Here is an 18,778-nt window from a genome sequence, read left to right as displayed (position 1 = left end):
TTTCAGGCTTCTTTCTATTAAATCATATTTCCTTTTCTGCGAGTTTGTTTTTGGGGATGATGGTATCCTATACATAGTTTTCTTCTTTTTATGTTTTTGACCTCAGGTACTCAGAATTGGATCAATAATAAGCTTTGGTTTATGACACACCCATATCATTGGTCCATGTGTAGCCTATTTTTTTGTTTTTAATAATGTGATACATAAAAAGTTAAAACATCCATATTGTGTGCAATCCCTGGGAGGAAAATTTAAATGTATCATTTCCATGTATGCATAGTACAAAAATAAACTCATACATTTAAAAGTATTTTGGTGAAGCAGCTATTTGTTCTTTTCTCTCCTGAATCAAGAGTTATCTTATGGATGGGTGGTTTGCAACTCTCTGCCTCAACCCATTGACATTCACCAGACAGGGGTAGTAGTGGATTAGAAAACAAAGTAAATGGAGAGGAACAGGGAAAGAACCAGGACATGAGTGCTTTGCAATTAGCATTGAGACATATATGTCTCTGAAACTTGTTAGTATTCTGCAAATTGTGTAATGTGGGGTTTGTTTGTGTTGCAGGTCTAAGAACCATTGGAGTCATCACCAAACTGGATCTTATGGATGAGGGAACGGATGCCAGGGATGTCCTAGAGAATAAGCTGCTGCCGCTTCGCAGGGGTAATGTACTGTGTCCTGTACAGGACTTCCTTTGATGATGTGGCAGAGAAACAACTGGGAAAACAATGGGAAGCTGGATTTTAACGTCTCCACAGTTGGGAGGAATGGATTGATGATTAGTTAAACATTTTATGGAATGGCATGGTGTTCCCAAATGATGTATTAAAAATTATCCAAAGGGAGAACTATTCCTTCAAATAATAAGAAAACAGGAAAAGGCAGGTGTTTGAAGGGAGGGTATAAATATTCATCATAGACTGCATACATGTATACTGTTTAAGTCTGAATTATTTACTTGCCTGCTATATGACAAAACGGCTTAGAGATTTACTCTATTTAAATGCACAGATCTTTTAAGGACAAAGGACATTATTTTGTTAATGCTAAAAAAATCAACGTTAGCCAAATCATCCAGCCGTTGTTAAATACTGATATCTCAAACTAAGTTTTGTAAAGGGATCTATTCTTCAGGCCCTGAAATAATTTTTTTTTCTTATTCAGCCTCTTCAAGAGTGTTAGAATTTCCCCAGAATAAATCAAAGGTGTCCCAACTCCATAGATGTGTGTTTTGTTTTAGGTTACGTGGGGGTGGTAAACAGGAGCCAGAAGGACATAGATGGGAAGAAGGATATAAAGGCTGCCATGTTGGCAGAAAGGAAATTTTTTCTCTCACACCCGGCTTACAGACATATTGCTGATCGGATGGGGACCCCACACCTTCAGAAGGTCCTTAATCAGGTAAAGATGTTTTCTTCAAGTGAAAAGAACAATGATAAAATATGTAAATGACTATTGGAATCCATATTTCTTATTTTTATACTCTTTTTCTAAACTAAGACATTTAGCATAATGATAGAAATTAAAAAGATGAATATGAATACTGGGATCCAGACTGTTACTATTCTAAGTGACCAGACTCCACCTTAATATTATTGAAAAAACAGCACGCAAAGCAGAAATACATATTTATTTGGAACAGTGAGCAGGGGAATACATTTTAGCACATGTTTGCTCATAATATATAGTTATCTTAAGGAGTGAAACTTTTATATCTCTGAAAAGTCAGTCTCTTGGCATTTGTTTTTGAAATATCAGTCTGTGATGGTTAGGTTAAATTTTCTGTAAGGTTTTGTTAGGATTCATTTGTTCCTTAATTTACAATCTTGAAAATACATAAGCAATTATTGATCTACATTCCTCTAAGAAGCTTTTCCAGATAATCTGTTTCCCTGTGACAGATAGAATTAGGCCCTCTCCCTCCCCTCGTCCCACGCACGTACACATTTCTTGCATAAACATTCAGTAGGCTTGGCCACATATTTTCCTGCCCTTAGTGGAGTTAAGAGTCATTGTCATTGAGTGTAGAGCTCCCACCCCAAGATTTGATCACATTGACTCAAACAGTGAGCAGCTTTTCTCACAAAAAGCACTGTGGAGGGGAGCTTCAAGACGGTGGAAGAGTAAGACGTGGAGATCACCTCCCTCCCCACAAACACATCAGAAATAACATCTACATGTAGAACAACTCCTACAGAACACCTACTGAACACTGGCAGAAGACCTCAGACCTCCCAAAGGCAACTCCCCACGTACCTGGGTAGGGCAAAAGAAAAAAGACAAAAGAACAGGGACGGGACCTGCACCAGTGGGAGGGAGCTGTGAAGGAGGAAAGGTTTCCACACACTGGGAAGCCCCTTCGCGGGCAGAGACTGCGGGTGGCGGAGGGGGGAAGCTTCGGAGCCACAGAGGAGAGCGCAGCACCAGGGGTGAAGAGGGCAAAGTGGAGAGATTCCAGCACAGAGGATCGGTGCCGACCTGCACTCACCAGCCTGAGAGGCTTGTCTGCTCACCCGCTGGGATGGGCGGGGGATGGGAGCTGAGGCTCGGGCTTCCCTCGGATCCCAGGGAGAGGACTGGGGTTGGCTGCGTGAACACAGCCTGAAGGGACTAGTGCGCCACGGCTAGCCGGGAGGGAGTCCGGGAAAAAGTCTGGAGCTGCCGAAGAGGCAAGAGACTTTTTCTTGCCTCTTTGTTTCCTGGTGCGTGAGGAGAGGGGATTAAGAGAGCTGCTTAAAGGAGCTCCAGAGATGGGCACGAGCCACAGCTATCAGCGCGGACTCTGGAGCCAGGCATGAGACACTAAGGCTGCTGCTGCCGCCACCAAGAAGCCTGTGAGCAAGCACAGGTCACTATCCATGCCTCCCCTCCCAGGAGCCTATGCAGCCCTCCACTGCCAGGGTCCTGTGATCCAGGGACAACTTCCCTGGGAGAACGCATGGCATGCCTCAGGCTGGTGCAACGTCCCGCTGGCCTCTGCCGCCGCAGGCTCACCCCACATCCATACCCCTCCCTCTCCCCAGCCTGAGTGAGCCAGAGCTCCTGAATCAGCTGCTTCTTTTACCCCATCCTGTCTGAGCGAAGAACAGACGCCCTCAGGTGACCTACATGCAGAGGTAGGTCCAAATCCATCGCTGAACCCCAAGAGCTGTGCGAAAAAGAAGAGAAAGGGAAATCTCTCCCAGCAGCCTCAGGAGCAGCTAATTATATCTCCACAATCAACTTGATGTACCCTGCATCTGTGGAATACCTGAACAGACAACAAATCATCCCAAATTGAGGAGGTGGAGTTTGGGAGCAACGATATTTATATTTTTTTTCCCTTTTTCTCTTTTTGTGAGTGTGTATGTGTATGCTTTTGTGTGTGATTTTGTCTGTATAGCTTTGCTTTTACCATTTATCTTAGGGTTCTGTCTGTCCGTTTTTCTTTGTTTTTTTAGTATAGTTTTTAGCACTTGTTATCATTGGTGGATTTGTTTTTTGGTTTGGTTGCTCTCTTCTTTTTCTTTTTTTATATTACTTAAAATTTTTTTAAAAATAATTTTTATTTTTTAATACCTTTATTTTAATTTAATTTATTTTATTTTATCTTCTTCTTTCTTTCTTTCTTTCTTTCCTCCCTTTTATTCTGAGCTGCATGGATGACAGGCTCTTGGTGCTCTAGCCAGGTGTCAGTGCTGTGCCTCTGAGGTGGGAGCACCAAGTTCAGGACACTGGTCCACAAGAGACCTCCCAGCTCCACGTAATATCAAACGGCGAAAATCTCCCAGAGATCACCAACTCAATGCCAAGACCCAGCTCCACTCAACGACCAGCAAGCTACAGTGCTGGACACCCTATGACAAACAACTGGCAACACAGCAACACAACCCCATCCATTAGTAGAGAGGCTGCCTAAAATCATAATAAGGCCACAGACAGCCCAAAACACACCACCAGACGTGGACCTGCCCACCACAAAGACAAGATCCAGACTCATCCACCAGAACACAGGCACTAGTCCCCTCCAACAGGAAGCCTACACAACACACTGAACCAACCTTAGGCACTGGGGACAGACACCAAAAACAATGGGAACTACGAACCTGCAGCCTGTGAAAAGAAGACCCCAAACACAGTAACTGAAGCAAAATGAGAAGACAGAGAAACACAGCAGATGAAGGAGCAGGCAAAAACCCACCAGACCTAACAAAGAGGAAATAGGCAGTCTACCTGAAAAAGAATTCAGAATAATGATAGTAAAGGTGATCCAAAATCTTGGAAATAGAATGGAGAAAATACAAGAAATGTTTAACAAGGACCTAGAAGAACTAAAGAGCAAATAAACAGGATGAACAACACAATAAATGAAATTAAAAATTCTCTAGAACGTAACAATAGCAGAATAACTGAGACAGGAGAATGGATAAGTTCTTCTTATCCGTTATCTTATCCGACCTGGAAGATAAAATAATTGAAATAACTACTGCAGAGCAGAATAAAGAAAAAAGAATGAAAAGAAATTAGGACAGTCTCAGAGACCTCGGGTACAACATTAAATGTATCAACATTCGAATTATAGGGGTCCCAGAAAAAGAACAGAAAAAGAAAGGGACTAGGAAAATATTTGAAGAGATTATAGTTGAAAACTTCCCTAATATGGGAAAGGAAATAGTTAATCGAGTCTGGGAAGCACAGAGAGTCCCATACAGGCTAAATCCAAGGAGAAACATGCCAAGACACATATTAATCAAACTATCAAAAATTAAATACAAAGAAAAAATACTAAAAGCAGCAAGGGAAAAACAACAAATAACAAACAAGGGTATCCCCATAAGGTTAACAGCTGATCTTGCAGGAGAAACTCTGAAAGCCATAAGGGAGTGGCAGGACATATTTAAAATGCTGAAGGAGAAAAACCTACAACATAGATTACCCAGCAAGGATCTCATTTAGATTTAATGGAGAAATTAAAACCTTTACAGACAAGCAAAGCTAAGAGGATTCAGTACCACCAAACCAGCTTTACAACAAATGCTAAAGGAACTTCTCTAGGCAGGAAACACAAGAGAAGGAAAAGACCTACAATAACAATCCCAAAACAATTAAGAATATGGTAACAGGAACATACATATCGAATAATACCTTAAATGTAAATGGATTAAATGCTGCAACCAAAAGGCATAGACTGGCTAAATGGATACAAAAACAAGACGTGTATATTGTCTACAAGAGACCCATCTCAGACCTAGGGACACATACAGACTGAAAGTGAGGGGTTGGAAAAAGATATTCCATGCAAATGGAAATCAAAGCTGGAGTAGCAATTCTCATATCAGACAATAGACTTTAAAACAAAGATTATTACAAGAGACAAAGAAGGACACTACATAATGATCAAGGTTTCAATCCAAAAAGAAGATATAACAATTGTAAATATATATGCACCTAACATAGGAGCACCTCAATACATAAGGCAAATGCTAACAGCCATAAATGGGGAAATCAACAGTAACACAAAATAATACTAGGGGACTTTAACACCCCACTTTCACCAAGGGACAGATCATCCAAAATGAAAATAAATAAGGAAACACAAACTTTAAATGACACATTAAACAAGATGGACTTAATTGATATTTATAGGACATTCCATCCAAAAACAACAGAATACATATTCTTCTCAAGTGCTCATGGAACATTCTCCAGGATAGATCATATCTTGGGTCACAAATCAAGCCTTGGTAAATTTAAGAATATTAAAATCATATCAAATATATTTTCCGGCCACAACGCTGTGAGACTAGATATCAATTACAAGAAAAAATCTGTAAAAATTACAAACACATGGAGGCTAAACAATGGAGGCTAAACACATGGAGGCTAAACACATGGAGGCTAAACAATACACTACTTAATAACCAAGAGATCACTGAAGAAATCAAAGAGGAAATCAAAAAATACCTAGAAACAAATGACAATGAAAACACGATGACCCAAAACCTATGGGATGCAACAAAAGCAGTTCTAAGAGGGAAGTTGTTAGCAATACAATCCTACCTCAAGAGACAAGAAACATCTCAAATAAACAACCTAACCTTACAGCTAAAGCAATTAGAGAAAGAAGAACAAAAAATCCCCAAACTTAGCAGAAGGAAAGAAATCATAAAGATCAGATCAGAAATAAATGAAAAAGAAATGAAGGAAATGATAGCAAAGATCAATAAAACTAAAGGCTGGTTCTTTGAGAAGATAAACAAAATTGATAAACCATTAGCCAGACTCATGAAGAAAAAAAGGGAGAAGACTCAAATCAATAGAATTAGAAATGAAAAAGAAGTAACAACTGACACTGCAGAAATACAAAATATCATGAGAGATTACTACAGGCAACTATATGCCAATAAAATGGACAACCTGCAAGAAATGGACAAATTCTTAGAAATGCACTACCTTCCGAGACTGAACCAGGAAGAAATAGAAAACATGAACAGACCGATCACAAGCACTGAAATTGAAACTGTGATTAAAAATCTTCCAACAGGGCTTCCTTTGTGGCATAGTGGTTGAGAGTCCGCCTTCCGATGCAGGGGACACAGGTTTGTGCCCCAATCCGGGAAGATCCCACATGCCATGGAGCGGCTGGGTCTGTGAGCCATGGCCGCTGAGCCTGTGCATCTGGAGCCTTTGCTCCACAACGGGAGAGGCCACAACAGTGAGAGGCCCGTGTACTGCAAAAAAAATAAAAATAAAATAAATAAAATCTTCCAACAAATAAAAGCCCAGGACCAGATGGCTTCACAGGCAAATTCTATCAAACATTTAGAGAAGAGCTAATACCTATCCTTCTCAAACTCTTCCAAAATATAGCAGGGGAGAAACACTCCCAAACTCATTCTACGAGGCCACCATCACCCTGATACCAAAACCAGACAAAGATGTCACAAATAAAGAATACTATAGGTCAATATCACTAATGAAGATAGATGCAAAAATCCTCAACAAAATACTAGCAAACAGAATCCAACAGCACATTAAAAGGATCATACACCATGATCAAGTGGGGTTTATCCCAGGAATACAAGGATTCTTCAATGTACACAAATCAATCAGTGATACACCATATTAACAAATTGAAGGAGAAAAACAATATGATCATTTCAATAGATGCAGAGAAAGCTTTCGACAAAATTCAACACCCATTTATGATAAAAACCCTCCAGAAAGTAGGCAGAGGGAACTTTCCTCAACATAATAAAGGACATATATGAGAAACCCACTGCCAACATCGTCCTCAATGATGAAAAAGTGAAACCATTTCCACTAAGATCAGGAGAAAGACAAGGTTGCCCACGCTCACCACTATTATTCAACATAAGTTTTGGAAGTTTTAGTCACAGCAATCAGAGAAAAAAAAGTAATATAAGGAATCCAAATCAGAAAAGAGGAAGTAAAGCTGTCACCGTTTGCAGATGACTTGATACTATACATAGAGAATCCTATAGATGCTAACAGAAAACTACTAGAGCTAATCAATGAATTTGGTAATGTAGCAGGATACAAAATTAATGCACAGAAATCTCTTGCATTGCTATACACTAATGATGAAAAATCTGAAAGTGAAATTAAGAAAACACTTCCATTTACCATTGCAACAAAAAGAATAAAATATCTAGGAATAGACCTACGTATGGAGACAAAAGACCTGTATGCATAACATTATAAGACACTGATGAAAGAAATTAAAGATGATACAGACAGATGGAGAGATATACCATGTTCTTGCATTGGAAGAATCAACATTGTGAAAATGACTCTACTACCCAAAGCAATCTACAGATTCAGTGCAATCCCTATCAAGCGAACACTGGCATTTTTCACAGAACTAGGACAAAAAATTTCACAATTTGTATGGAAACAGAAAACACCCCAAATAGCCAAAGCAATCTTGAGAACGAAAAACGGAGCTGAAGGAATCAGGCTCCCTGACTTCAGACTATACTACAAAGCTACAGTAATCAAGACAGTATGGTACTGGCACAAAAACAGAAATATAGATCAATGGAACAGGATAGAAAGCCCAGAGATAAACCCACTCATATATGGTCACCTTATCTTTGATAAAGGAGGCAAGAATATATCAGTGGAGAAAGACAGCCTCTTCAATAAGTGGTGCTGGGAAACCTGCACAGCTACATGTAAAAGAATGAAATTAGAGTACTCCCTAACACCATCCACAAAAATAAACTCAAAATGGATTAAAGACCTAAATGTAAGGGCAGACACTATAAAACTCTTAGAGGAAAACATAGGCAGAACACTCTATGACGTAAATCACAGCAAGATCCTTTTTAACCCACCTCCTAGAGAAATGGAAATAAAGACAAAAATAAACACATGGGACCTAATGAAACTTAAAAGCTTTTGCACAGCAAAGGAAACCATAAACAAGATGAAAAGAGAACCCTCAGAATGGGAGAAAATATTTGCAAATGAAGCAACTGACCAAGGATTAATCTCCAAAATTTACAAGCAGCTCATGCAGCTCAATATCAAAAAAACAAACAACCGAGTCCAAAAATGGGCAGAAGACCTAAATAGACATTTCTCCAAAGAAGATATACAGATTGCCAACAAACACACGAAAGATTTCTCAACATCTTTAATCATTAGAGAAATGCAATCAAAACTACAAGGAGATATCATCTCACACCAGTCAGAATGGCCATCATCAAAAAATCTAGAAACAGTAAATGCTGGAGAGGGTGTGGAGAAAAGGGAACCCTCTTGCACTTTTGGTTGGAATGTAAAGTGATACAGCCACTATGGAGAACAGTATTGAGTTTCCTTAGAAAACTAAAAATAGAACTACCATACGACCCAGCAATCCCACTAGTGGGCATATACCCTGAGGAAACCATACTTCGATAAGAGTTATGTACCACAATGTTCATTGCAGCTCTATTTACAATAGCTAGAATATGGAAGCAACCTAAGTGCCCATCAACAGATGAATGGATAAAGAAGATGTGGCACATATATACAATGGAATATTACTCCGCCATAAAAAAAATGAAATTGAGTTATTTGTAGTGTGGTGGATGGACCTAGAGTCTGTCATACAGAGTGAAGTATGTCAGAAAGAGAAAAACAAATACCATATGCTAACACATATGTGTGGAATCTAAAAAAAAAATGTCATGAAGAACCTAGGGGTAAGACAGGAATAAAGACATAGACCTACTAGAGAATGGACTTGAGGATATGGGGAGGTGGAACGGTAAGCTGGGACAAAGTGAGGGAGTGGAATGGACATATATACACTACTAAACGTAAAATAGATAACTAGTGGGAAGCAGCCGCATAGCACAGGGAGATCAGCTCGGTTGTTTGTGACCACCTAGAGGGGTGGGATAGGGAGGGTGGGAGGGAGGGAGATGCAAAGGGGAAGAGATATCGGACATATGTATATGTATAACTGATTCCCTTTGTTATTAAGCAGAAACGAACACACCATTGTAAAGCAATTGTACTCTAATTAAGATTAAAAAAAAGAAAGCACTTTGTAACTTTTTATCTATGAACTTAAATTAGTCAAGTAATTATCAGAAGTTCTGATTGTTCCCTCCTAAAAGGTGTCAGTAGAGGCTAACAGAGTAATAGGCTGCTTGTTACATTATACCTGAATCATTTAGGCAAAACAATTGAAGAAGTTTTAGAAAATAAAAAACAGTGGTGTACTTCTATTTTAAGCGACATAGTACTTCTATTTTAATGTGAAATTTGTACTTTTAAATTAAGGGTAGGTGAGTATTTGGAAGCCATGAAGCAGTGATAGTTGTGTCATTTAAAAATTATGAACATGGTTTAGAGAAGGACTGGTTTGTCATGCAAGAACCATGATAGTCTATCAATATATTTAGCTCTGGTAAAATTCTTTTTTGATTGCTGCTTTCGTGCCTGTATTGGTCTAAGAAAAAAAATCTTAGAGAAATATCACTAAGATGATCAGAAAGATAAAGTTAGGAATAAATTAAGTTGTGAATACTGGATGGATATGATTGACCATTTGGTTACTACAGGTGACCCCTAAATTATGGCCTAACTGATTCTGGTTGACTGAAAATTGAATAAATGTTATACTGAAAATCTTTCATTTCCTGGATAATCCGTTTCTCTATTGCTTCAAGGACCTTCATACTGTGTTTGAAATTAAGAGAATCTTATTGCTGATTTAATGTGCACCAACACCTCTGACCCTGAACCAGTTACTATGGCAAAAACTGGAAGAGAACAGGACATTTTTGAGGAATTGAAAGGAATATTATTATGGTTGAAGGGCAGAGAGTGAGGGAATGAGTTGTAAGAGATGAATTTGGAGATGCAGGCAGTGGCTGGGTCCTACGGTGTTTGTAGGCCAAGTTAAGGATTTTGGCTCTTATCCTAAGAGCAGTGGGGAGTCAGTTGTTTAAGGAATCTGAGAAGGGGAATAACACAGTCATATCTGTGGATTAAAAAGGATTATGGTGGTTGCAGATAGGAAGACCAAGAGTAGAGATGAGAGGACCACTTAGGAGTCAAAGTGAGAAATGATGGCAGCTTGGTCTCGGTTAGGGCCAGTGGAGATGGGAAAAGAAAGCAGATTTGAGAAATGTTTTGGAAAATTGAGAACTTGGTGGTAGATTAGCTCTGGTGGGTGGTGGAGTGGTAAAGTCAAGGATAACTCCCAAGTTCCCAGGTTGTTACGAAGTCATCAAAATGGAGAACCCTGAAGGGAATATTAGGTACTTTATTTCAGACATGCTGAGGTTGATGCTCCCAAGAGGAGAAGTCAGGCAGGTGGTCTAATACATATACCCTCACCAAAGATAAGAAGTCTGGTCTTTAGATAACATGTCCATAGCCACAGGTGTTTGAATATATATTGAAACCATGGATGAAATGATTGCCTTAGTAGAGAACAGACAGTGACCAAAGAAGAGGTGTAGGACCCACATTTGAGGTATATCAATATTTACAGGTCTGGCAGAGGAGAACAACTTGGCAAAGGAGATGGATAAGGTATTCAGAAAGGTTCGGAGAAAAATGACAGGAGCTGGGGTCGTGAAAGCTAAGGAAAGAAGTGTTTTAGAAAGCTAGGAGTGGTCCATAGTATTGCTTTGCTATTGAGATATATGAGAAACAAATGGTAGAAACCAAGTATTTTGATTATTTACCACTCACATGGCAGTCAGGTGGCCACTGGTTTCTCGTGGTTACTGTTACTCTTAGATTTGAGGGTTTGTGTCTTGTGGAATTGCTACTGGGAATGCAGTCATCTCTATTCTTTTGTTTTCTGCTTCAGAGCCATAATGGCAGCACATGCCAGGGGAATAACATGATAAGTCATAACTGTGGACAAGGGTATAATATAGTATGAACTATTGACAATTAAATAACTATAGATTTATTGAATAGATATATCCAGGTAACCTCAGATGAACATAAAAATGATTTAAAATGGTTCTTCAGTCAGTCTGGGTCTATTTATTCCCCTTACTTTGAATTTATTATTCTTTTTCCTACATTTCTATGAAGTTGATATTCTTTCTCTTGATTCTGAGTTTATTCCTTAAGCAGTTCAAGAAGGTGGTCTTTTTTTTTTCCTTTTAATTCAGACTTTCCTTAATTACACTGTAATAGAAAGAACATCAGGCAGAGAGCTAACCAGTCTGGGTTTATATCCCACCTTTGTTCTCAATTAATTGTGTCCCTCTTAGAAAATCTCTTGGAGAATTTTTTATCAGACTGAGCTTGAGGTGCCAGCAGATGACTTCAGTGGAAGTGCCAAGAAGGTGGTTAGGTAAAGATATCAACAAGAAAGCTTATGTGCAACCTGTTGAGGGTGTAAGCCAGTGACTAACCACAGTTGGACTGGGGCCTAAAGGTGGAGGTGAGAGGAAACACCTGCCTGAGCTATAGAATGGAGAGGAACTTAACAGCTGGCAGGTACCTCTGGGCTCCACCAGTGGTAAGCCATTTGGTCCTGAGAACTCAGGCAGCACCTGTAACTCTCCATTTCCTTCATTTGTACCACATTCTAACTTAATGTTCCTTTCGACAAGGTAGCTGATCTGACAAATCAATCCATGTTAAGGTGTTATTAGGCAGCTTCATTAGTAACATTAGCTGCCTTTTAACAGGGTATCCCAGACATAAAAAGATTGTCCGAGCAAGTGACTTTAGCTGAAGGAATTTTGAGCTTCGCTGTAGGGCAGTGGATGACAGAGTTGGAGTATCTGTCTACACAGTCAGTCTCACATGTATATATGGCTTTTTAAGGTTTTGAATGACCTGGAAAACAGTGAAGGGTGATTTTTGTCTTACGAGTTGATCTTCAATCTGTTGTATGAGTGTATGATTTTGTTTTGCTTTATTTAGCAACTTACCAACCACATTCGAGACACCCTACCTAACTTCAGGAACAAACTGCAGGGACAGTTGCTGTCCATAGAACACGAAGTAGAAGCCTATAAAAACTTCAAGCCAGAAGACCCCACCAGGAAGACCAAAGCATTGCTGCAGTGAGTTACCTTTCCCTTCTCTTGTTCAACATTTTAAACTAACTCTTCAGTTTTCTTTTTCCTTAGTCTATTTGTCATGCCGTTTTCTAGGTTTTTTCATAAAAGTAAAGTATATGAGTGAAGCTTTGTATATGTCATACAGTGAGCCTTGAATCTTTGTTTTCTAAAAGAATAATTTTTGATATTAGTTCTATTATTATAAATTTAACCAATGCCCAATCCTATGCCCAATTTTATATTGTGTTTTTATAATTGGATTCAGTAAATGAGCAAAACCAACAGTGATAACTCAGCAGGGTTTTTTTGCCCTTAGTCTTTAGAAGTGGGCTAAGTTCCATAGAAAAGCAACTGTTTCTATTGTTGTCACTTGTAGTTATTGTCTTTTTATTTCAGTCATTTCATATCATCTATCTGTGTGTATTTTTCAATGCAGTGAGAACCAAGGATTTAATATAAAAAAAAAGTACACACAGTAAGGACACATTTAAATTATTTTCCTTTTTGGTAATGATTTTAATGTAGCCCTTTAGAAACACAAATGTGAAAACTGCCAAGTATCTTTTTACTCCTTCATGATCTTCCCGTCTTATCCCTGGGTTATTAGATTTATCCCTGAGGGTTCTTGGGTTAGGATAGCAGAGTTGTTAGAGAATTGCCATCCCCTTATGTCTTTTATCCTCATTCCTTCTTTCAGCCCCTTTCAGCCTCATCTATTCTTTTATCCCTGTGCTGCAAATTGCCTCTCTCTCCACCAGAAGACCCCCACTGACCAGCTTATATTCCAGGACATCTGAAGTCCATCTCTAAAGATGATGCTTGCCACTTCTTATGGCCCGTTTCTCCCTCTGCAGTCCTGTAATCAAAATACCCTTAATCTGGCATTTAAAATGTACAACATAATTCCTTTTATTTGTGGGGAAATTTCTAAATGTTCAAATTAAGTAACATTAAATGCATTATCTTATATTCCTCCATTTAACAAAATAATAAGATCATACGGAGGAAAGAATTATTTTCTTGGATTCATCTCTTTCCTAGTTTATCTTTTCTTTTTATTCTTGGCTTTGGTTAAGCTCCTATAAAAACTCTCTAAGTTACAGAGAAAGGGAAGCTATTTCTGTTTAGGCCCTAGGTCATCATCCTAACACCCAACTGAAACTATTTGCAAAGACTGGGTCTTGCCTCTGTAATTCTGTTGGACTCAGATTACAATTTTCCACAGCTGGATTCTTCCCTTGTTAGGGAGCTGATTCAGCTCCTTCTTTCCTTTTTTCCTTCTTTCCTTCCTTCCTGCCTTCCTCCCTCCCTCCCTTTCTTCATTACTTCCTTCTTGCCTTGCTCTAATCTCTGTGTATCCTATTTGATGACTGGCTCTGTGCTAACTACTGGGAATTCAATAATGAATAAGATTTTAACCCTCAGAAAGTGGCCACAGTAGAACAGTGGAAACAGACATATGAACAACCATGTTAAGATCTGATAAATGCTACATTTCTGGTAAGAATAAAATGTTAAGGGAACCCAGGTAAAGAGCACTTACATGCGAGGAAGGGTGTGAATTCACAGAGAAAAAGATACTTGAATGAGACCCTGAAGTATGGGAGGAGTTTGTCAGGTGGAAGAAGGAGGTCAAGAGAATAGTGTGAACTTCGGTACGGCTTGTTCTAGTGGGCCAGGTGGCTGGGCTGTAGGATACGCGGAATGGAGGTGAATTTTCAAAAGTTTCCCGAAGTTTCATACCTTTCCAGGTGTTTAAATTTAGATTAATATTAGCATATGCATGAACATAGCTACATCTAATTATATTCTAAGTTTTCTGGCCTAAATATTTGCAGTTACTTTTAATTCATCCATGATTTTGATGAAAGAGAGTAAAAGGTTCAAGTTTTAGGTGGTTTGGATTTTTTTTCCTAATCTAACAGATTTTGAATTTGAAAGTGTGCCAGTATGTCAAAATTAGAGTTTCTAAACCTACTAATCACAAATACAAGTAGTCATTTTTTCTCTATAATATATTTGTTTTTTACCAACTGCCTTGAGGTAATTCATTCCTTCATTGAACTTACTGAGTACCTCTCATATGCCAGGCAGGGGGAAATAAATAAAATGCATGGTCCTTGCCCTTTGGAGAGAGACTGATAGATGCACGATGGTGATGTACTCTGCTAAGTGCTATGCTGAAAATATTCTGAGAAAGCCAAGGAGGGGCCCTTCATCTGGGTGGCAATGAGTGGTGGTGGGGAATAGGACTGTGGATCATGGAAAGTTTCCTGTAAAAACTAATGCTTGAACTGAGTCTTGAAGGACAGATGAAAATTAGCCAGACAAAGAAGCACAAGGGGGCCTCCCTGGTGGCGCAGTGGTTGAGAGTCCGCCTGCCGATGCAGGGGATACGGGTTCGTGCCCCGGTCTGGGAGGATCCCATATGCCGCGGAGCGGCTGGGCCCGTGAGCCATGGCCGCTGGGCCTGCGCATCCGGAGCCTGTGCTCCGCAACGGGAGAGGCCACAACAGTGAGAGGCCCGCATACCGCAAAAAAAAAAAAAAAAAAAAAAAAAGAAGCACAAGGCAGAGCAGAAAGGAAAACAAGTGTAAAAGCACAGAGATTTGGTACATGTGGGGAACTGCAAATAGCTTCTTTATGGTTGGCTTCGAAGGTGAGTGGGGATGAGAAGTAAGAGATGGGGCATCCAGGGCCAGACCACGGAGAATCTTAGGTGATGGGGTAAGGAGTTTTAATTTTATTAAATTCTGAGGAGTCATTGGAAAACAAGGCTAGATCTAGTTGTAGAGGGGCATGGGAGGGGAGTCAGAAATTTATATTGTTCTGGCAGAGTGAGGTCTGGGATGCTGGACCCAGGGAAGAGAGTAGGTCATGAAGTATGAGGTGGCTCAGCTGGAGCAGTTGGAACACTAGGTGATTGTAATGTCACAGGAGTTGTGGCTCATTTGACTATTATATATAAGGTTTTATTGCTTAACTTTAATTCTCAATTTAAGTATTTTAAAATACCATTTTATGGTTGCAACTAAATGGGCGAATGCATTTAATGACACAGATATTTAAAATATATATTTTATTATTATTTTTTTATTATTTTCTACTTGTGGGTACGTATTCAAAAGAATTAAAAGCAAAGACTTGAACAGGTATTTGTACATTCATAGGAGCATTATTCACAATAGCCAAAGATGGAAACAACACAAATGTTCACTGATGTATGAATGGATAAACAAAACATGAGGGGTTTTTTTGTATATACATTCAATGGAGTATGCTTCAGCCCTAAAAATGTAGGAAATTCTGACACATGCTACGACATGATGAACCTTAAAGATATTACGCTGAGTGAAATAAGCCAAACACAAAAGGACTAATACTGTATGATTCCATTCATATGAGGTACCTAGAAGAGTCAAATTCATAGAGACAGAAAGTAGAATGGTGGTTGCCTGGGGTAGGGGGAGAGGAGAATGGGGAGTTATTTTTTAATAGATACCGAATCTCACTTTAGGAAGGTGAAAAAGTTCTGGAGATGGATGGTGGTGATAGTTTCACAACAATGTGAATGTACTTAATGCCACTGAACTATATACCTAAAAATAATTAAAATGGTAAATGTTATGTATATTTTACAAAAACAAACAAACAAACCAAAAATCCCTCCAAAGCAGAAACCTGATCTTCTCAATCCTCTCCTTAGGATCTTTTAATGATTTCTGTTTACAGTTAGCATGGGCTGCAAGGCCCTGCATTACTCGGCTGATGTTTACTTTGCCAACCTCATTTTGGGAAGGAAGAAAGGGAGGTAGGGAGGGATAAAGGGAGGAATCAGAGCTGAGATTCAATCCAGGTCTCCTGACTCTCAATGATATAGTCTGTCTACTGTAATTACCTGCCTCCTATATTTGTAAGTTAAACTTTATCAGCTAATTAACACCTTAGATCAAACAACTTAGCAAATTGTTTTCCAATGTGATACCTTGCTGAGGATCCAGTCCTTACCTACATAATATGATAACTTTTTCATGAAGAACGATATCCTGAGCAGGTAGCACTGGAAAATAAAAGCAGAATAGGGAACTGCAGTCAGTTCTGATTTGTTCTAACTGGGGAAGCAGGGAAAGCTTTACAGAGGAAGGGCTATTAGAACTCAGCAAAGCTTTAAGAAGAAGTAGAATTTCCATGGGTAAAGGATGGTAAAAAGGACACTGAAGGCAGAGGACAGCCAGGGCAAAGACAAGGAAAAATGCATGAGTGGAGAATGCCTGGGAACAGTCAGGTGGATGGAAGGGTGGAGCAGATGGAGTGTAGACTGGAGGGGTAGGAGATGAAGCTGGGGAGGCAGTTCAGGACTTAAAGGCAGAAGGGAACTCAAAGCCATGGTAAGGAAACTGGACTTTAAAAAGAAAAGGAGAGTGAGTCACTGCAGTGTAGAATCAGAGCCAAGGAACCCCAGGAGTTTTTGGTGGAGAGAAAGGGAAAGGGCAACATCATGGGCCAAGTACCTGCATCTGAGCATGTGGGGACTTAGGATGGGGAAGGCACAAAGATGGGGAAGAAAGAGGAAGGTCTCTTCCGAACCTATGCTCAGACAGGGAAATTAAGAGGAGGAGACCAGAGACAGACACTAGACAACTGTGGTACTGTTTGATGAACTCTAAAGAGTGCAGTTGGCACAGGAAACTATATTAAATATCTTGTGATAAACCATAATAGAAAATAATTTGAAAAAGAATGTGTATATGTATAACTGAATCACTTTGCTGTACAGCAGAAATTAACACAACATTGTAAATCAACTATACTTCAATAGAATCATTTTTTTAAGAAAGAGTGTAGTTCTAACCTGGGATCAAGAGACCTTAATGAAAAAATTAACAGAGGTGGGTGGATCCTAGAGGGGTTTTTGTTTTTGTTGTTGTTGTTGTTGGTGGTGGTGGTGGTGGTTTTTTTTTAGAAATTTCAGGTAATGTCTGAAACATTTATATTAACATATTTCCATACAAGTAACCCAAAGAAAGTTTAGTATTAGTTGTTTTGTTTGTTTGTTTTTTTATACTGCAGGTTCTTATTAGTCATCAATTTTATACACATCAGTGTGTACATGTCAATCCCAATCGCCCAATTCATCACACCACCATCCCCACCCCACCGCGGTTTTTCCCCCTTGGCGTCCATACATTTGTTCTCTACATCTGTGTCTCAACTTCTGCCCTACAAACCAGTTCATCTGTACCATTTTTCTAGGTTCCACATACATGCGTTAATATACGATATTAGTTTTTCTCTTTCTGACTTACTTCATTCTGTATGACAGTCTCTAGATCCATCCACGTCTCAACAAATGACTCAATTTCTTTCCTTTTATGGTTGAGTAATACTCCACTGTATATATGTACCACAACCTCTTTATCCATTTGTCTGTCGATGGGCATTTAGGTTGCTTCCATGATCTGGCTATTGTAAATAGTGCTGTAATGAACATTGGGGTGCATGTGTCTTTTTGAATTATGGTTCTCTCTGGGTATGTGCCCAGTAGTGGGATTGCTGGATCATATGGTAATTCTATTTTTACTTTTTTAAGGAAACTCCGTACTGTTCTCCATAGTGGCTGTATCAATTTACATTCCCACCAACAGTGCAAGAGGGTTCCCTTTTCTCCACACCCTCTCCAGCATTTGTTTTTTGTAGATTTTCTGATGATGCCCATTCTAACTGGTGTGAGGTGATACCTGATTGTAGTTTTGATTTGCGTTTCTCTAATAATTAGTGATGTTGAGCAGCTTTTCATGTGCTTCTTGGCCATCTCTATATCTTCTTTGGAGAAATGTCTATTTAGGTCTTCTGCGCATTTTTGGATTGGGATGTTTGTTTCTTTAATATTGAGCTGCATGAGCTGTTTATTTTGGAGATTAATCCTTTGTCCGTTGATTCGTTTGCAAATATTTTCTCCCATTCTGAGGGTTGTCTTTTCGTCTTGTTTATGTTTTCCTTTGCTGTGCAAAAGCTTTGAAGTTTCATTAGGTCCCATTTGTTTATTTTTGTTTTTATTTCCATTACTCTAGGAGGTGGATCAAAAAAGATCTTGTTGTGATTTATGTCAAAGAGTGTTCTTCCTATGTTTTCCTCTAAGAGTTCTATAGTGTCTGGTCTTACATTTAGGTCTCAAATCCATTTTGAGTTTATTTTTGTGGATGGTGTTAGGGAGTGTTCTAATTTCATTCTTTTA

At 39.2% G+C, this 18,778-nt stretch overlaps 1 protein-coding gene across 10 annotated transcripts in view; it reads left to right on the top strand.

Annotated features, from left to right (window-relative positions):
* The window catches only part of DNM3 (dynamin 3), a 591,572-nt gene that overhangs the window by 194,797 nt on the left and 377,997 nt on the right, over nucleotides 1-18,778 (top strand). For all 10 annotated transcript variants that reach the window (XR_014293317.1, XR_014293318.1, XR_014293319.1 and 7 more), the window contains exons 5-7: nucleotides 569-667; nucleotides 1,245-1,405; nucleotides 12,404-12,546. Coding sequence is in view for 7 of the 10 variants with exons in the window: in XM_082612946.1 (XP_082469072.1) it covers nucleotides 569-667; nucleotides 1,245-1,405; nucleotides 12,404-12,546 (403 nt within the window). In the remaining 3 variants the exon portion in view is untranslated. The remainder of the gene's footprint in view (nucleotides 1-568; nucleotides 668-1,244; nucleotides 1,406-12,403; nucleotides 12,547-18,778) is intronic.

Source organism: Mesoplodon mirus (genome assembly GCF_964341445.2).
Source record: "Mesoplodon mirus genome assembly, chromosome: 3".
NCBI classification, from domain to species: Eukaryota; Metazoa; Chordata; class Mammalia; order Artiodactyla; family Ziphiidae; genus Mesoplodon; species Mesoplodon mirus.
Note: the sequence above shows the minus strand (reverse complement) of the source record. Positions and strands in the feature narration are given on the sequence as shown.